At 36.1% G+C, this 4247-nt stretch overlaps 2 protein-coding genes across 2 annotated transcripts in view; both read right to left on the reverse strand.

Annotated features, from left to right (window-relative positions):
- Positions 1–1293: 1293 nt before the first annotated feature.
- On the reverse strand, positions 1294–1931 carry HELRODRAFT_179009 (hypothetical protein; the record flags this gene model as incomplete). Its single annotated transcript, XM_009027870.1, has 3 exons — positions 1294–1515; positions 1570–1725; positions 1866–1931. The coding sequence occupies 3 exons, from the start codon at positions 1929–1931 to the stop codon at positions 1294–1296; spliced, it is 444 nt and encodes a 147-aa protein (XP_009026118.1).
- A 1714-nt stretch (positions 1932–3645) lies between these two features.
- The window catches only part of HELRODRAFT_179010 (hypothetical protein), a gene marked incomplete at both ends in the record, with an annotated part of 3440 nt that continues 2838 nt past the window's right edge, over positions 3646–4247 (reverse strand). The window contains one exon of the mRNA XM_009027871.1: positions 3646–3810. Coding sequence (XP_009026119.1) covers positions 3646–3810 — 165 coding nt within the window. The remainder of the gene's footprint in view (positions 3811–4247) is intronic.

Consider the following 4247-nt stretch of genomic DNA (forward strand, 5'->3'; position numbering starts at 1 on the left):
GTTGTTGTTGTTTTTGTTGGTGATGATGCGAGTGTGGATGATAATGATGGTGATAGTGGGGAGGATAATGATGATGGTGGTGGTTGTGATTATGATGGTGATCGTCATCATTGTGTTCGTTTCATGGTCCTCTTTATTTTCTAAATCACATTCATCCATCACCATCTCCCTGATCTTCCAAGTTTTTTAGAACTTTTTCTTTCTTTCTAATTTGTCCTCTCTTTCTCTCTCTCTTTATCTTCCTCTCTCTCTCTCTCTCTCTCTCTTTTCCTTCCTCATCGTCATCTTCTTCATGATTTTCCATCATAATTTTTATAGTTTTATCATAATTGTCATCCCAATTGAGAGTAATAATGATACTTTCATCATCATTTTCATTATCATCATCTTCTTCTTCATCATCATCTTTATCATCATCATCTTTATCATCATCATCTTTTTCATCATCTTCTTCATCATCATCATCACCAGATTGGTGGTCTTGGATGGGCTGCAGAGGATGAACGCTGGAACGTTTGCTGTGCTGCACAGGTTGAAGGAGGATTATATTTAATTTTGTGGTGATTGCTATGATGATTACGATGGTGATGATGATTACGATGCTGATGATGATTACGATGGTGATGATGATTACGATGGGGATGATGATTACGATGGTGATGATGATTACGATGGTGATGTCGAGGATGATGAGGAGGATGACGATGATGATGAAGAGAAGGATTACGATGCGGATGAGGATGATGATGATGATGACGACGACTATGATGACAATTATAATGATGGTACTGGTGAAGGTGGTTATCTTTTCACTCTCCATCAATTCATTAGATCATCTATCCATCTATCTATCTATCCACCCATCCATCCATTCATTCATCCATCCGACCATCCATTCACCAGGTTGATCCAGGATAGAGAATTGGATCTATTTGATGGAACGCGGCTTCTCAGACATGATCGGTGGGCTGTGATGATGATAATGATGATGATGATTTTGGTGATGTTGAAGATGATGATAATAGTGGTGATGATGTAGATGATGATAATGTGTAATGAATGCAATGATGGCGGTGAGTAATATGATTCACAGTTTGATTATGAACTTATTGAATTGGTTCCTTGGTGTTATCGATGATAAACATACAAACTGATCGTGGGTAGCTTACGTTATGTTTATCTGTTGTCCTTAATTTCGTCCTTAATTTCAACCTTTTTTCTTTCAAAGTTTTAACTTTTTTCAATTAAATTTTTTAATCTTAATAGATTTGTTTATTTTTAATTATTCTTGAATTAAATTTTTTGGTTTCGACTTTTTGGACCGCGTCGACTGCCGCAATTAGGCGCTAAAACTAAAATGGCTACCAGAAGTTCTGCCAAGGAGAGGGATGTTGGTACTACTGCTGGGAAAGACAGGGCAGTTATCTCTATGGTTTCTTCTGTTTGTCGGGGTACTATCGCAAACAAATGGCCAGCTTTAACAGATGAAATTTTATCTGCCATTGGGGACATTAGCTGCGTTTCAAGGACACGTGAACAATGTCAAAATAAGGTTTCAACCACGTCTACCTCTTCAGCTACTCTCACCGAGTGTATAGAAGCGTTGCATAAGGAATTGACTGTTGAAATTTCCTGGTTTCTGGGGTCATCTATGTCAGGGTTATCTATGTCGGGGTCATCTATGTCGGGGTCATCTATATCAGGGTCAACTATGTCAGGGGTCAACTATGTCAGGGGTCAACTATGTCAGGGGTCAACTATGTCAGGAGTCAACTATGTCACTTAAAAATGATTTAAATAATCTGTCTATTAAGATTTTGAAATTTCATGAATGTATGGAATCTTTAAGAAATGATTTCAACAACATCAATGCTAATTTGAAAGCGGAAGTCTCTGGTAATTCTGCCCACTCCTTGCACAGATTTCTCCATAACACTGTTTTCTCAGTTTCTATACGTTTTTGGGATTTTTGCCTGTATATGTTAAAGACTCTCCATCTTTTGGTATATATAAAAATCTTGTTCGGGACTTATCATTATCGATTGTTTTCATCGTTATTTATATTCCGCTAAACTATATAATGTATGTATATGTATAATCGTATGTCTATTTTTGAACCAAATATAATGATGATTATATCATTAATTAAGATTATATGATTAAGGATGATGAATGATAACTGATAATTATAAGTAGAGATTAAAATATTAATGAGTAAATGATGAATATTGATTGTAATGTGTGATGACTAACGGCGATGATATTGTGCACAGGTACGATGCCATCAAGAAGAAACAGGGTTGGAGTGATGAGGATATGACGAAGAAGTTAGTAAGAATATCCCCCATTTGGTGATAATAAGTACGATGATGAATGATAATGATGACGATGTCAACGATGGTGCTGGATTTGATGATTATGATCGTATGATGAGACTGTTGATGTGGTTGATGATGATGATGATGAGGAAGAGAATGATGAGGATGGTGTCGAATCATTGTGATGTATTTTGGCATTTTTGGTAAGTTGGAACTTTTGATGATGTGAGTGATGAGAAGGGTGGCGATGATTATGATGATGACGATGAAGCTGGTGACTGAAATGATGAAAATGATGACAACTTAATGGGGATATTATTACGATGATGATTTGTGTAGTTGAGATGATATTGATGGGTCAGCGAGATAGCCCAATCGGTAGAAGTACTATGCCTCGCATTGCTATTACGCGATGGCCTGCTTTGAATGCTGTCTGCTCGAAACTTAAAGACTATCATACACCCTGCGCGTACAGATATATGTGCATGTAATGTGGCGGGGATAGCGCAGCCTCTGTGGCACAAAAGTTTGGTTCTAGGACAAAACTCCCCGGACAACAATTTTTTGAATCAAAACTCTCCAAAAAAATCCCCTGAGTACAAAACACCCCAAGACAAAAACTCCAGAGCAAAAGATTTTTCAGAATAACTGCCCTCAGACAAAAACTCTTCGAACAACCCCCTTCCCCCTGAGAAAAATCCACCCTGGATAAATACCCCAGGTGAAAACCCTTTAGTAAAAAATACGCCTTGACGAAATTTGATCTTTTATAAATCATCAATAATAAATAATATAATAAATAATCAATAATACCTCTTTCATTATATGATCTTACTGTGGATTTTTGCTTCGCGGCGGAAACTTTTCTGTTTGAATACCAGCAAACGCCGCCGCCAGCCTAGGCAATCTTGCATTTGGCCGGGACTCGCCTCCTCGCAATGTTTATCTCCGGGTCGGAAAACACGGGCCAGGTGGAAGTGCTTCCGCGCCCTGCTTGCCAGTCGGTCAATCCGGCCTTACTCACGGCTGACAAGTCTTCTTCATACATGTTTTAGATTTTGAATACGACAAACAAAAGCTAATTGAAATAAATTTATATTTATTAATAAACAAGAAAATATTCTGATGTAAATTATATGTAAATTGAACGTTTTCAAAATGTTTCTAAACTAAATAACAAACTAGACTGAATATTTATTCTAAATGAAATAAATTCTCACTATTATTATTATCATCTCCATCATTACTATTACCAATGTCATTACCATTACTACAATCATTCTTATTTTCGCCATCATTACTACCGTTATCATCACCAACGTTATTTTTACTGCAATTTATCCATATCAATATTGTCAGCAAGGATCATGCCATAGTCATCGGTTTCGCTACCACCAACTTTACCACCGTTATCACTGTTATTATTATCATCATTACTATCAAAATCATAATCATTTTCATCACTATCATTACCACCACCGCTAAGACCACCCTATATTACAATCACCATTTCCCATTATTGTTGTCATCACCTCTATCAATACTCTTGTCAATGTCATAATTATTATCATAATCGTTAACGTTGTTATCATTGATAACATTACCGCTATCACCATTCTTATTATTTTCATCACTGTTATTATTACCATTGTCATTATTTTTATTATTTATTATTATAACGCCCAAGATATTTATTATCATTATTGTTCCTACTATTTATTATTTATTTATTAATGATATCATCATCATCACCCCGATAGAAAATTTTCTTTTCTTATCCTCATCGTCATCCTCATCGTCATCCTCGTCGTCATCCTCATCGTCATCCTCATCGTCATCCTCATGATTAATTGAAAATTTTTTTCCTTCAACATTATCATCATAAAAATAAATTGAAGACTTTTGTTTCTTTTCATCATCCTCATTACC

Source organism: Helobdella robusta, assembly GCF_000326865.2.
Source record: "Helobdella robusta unplaced genomic scaffold HELROscaffold_51, whole genome shotgun sequence".
NCBI classification, from domain to species: domain Eukaryota; kingdom Metazoa; phylum Annelida; class Clitellata; order Rhynchobdellida; family Glossiphoniidae; genus Helobdella; species Helobdella robusta.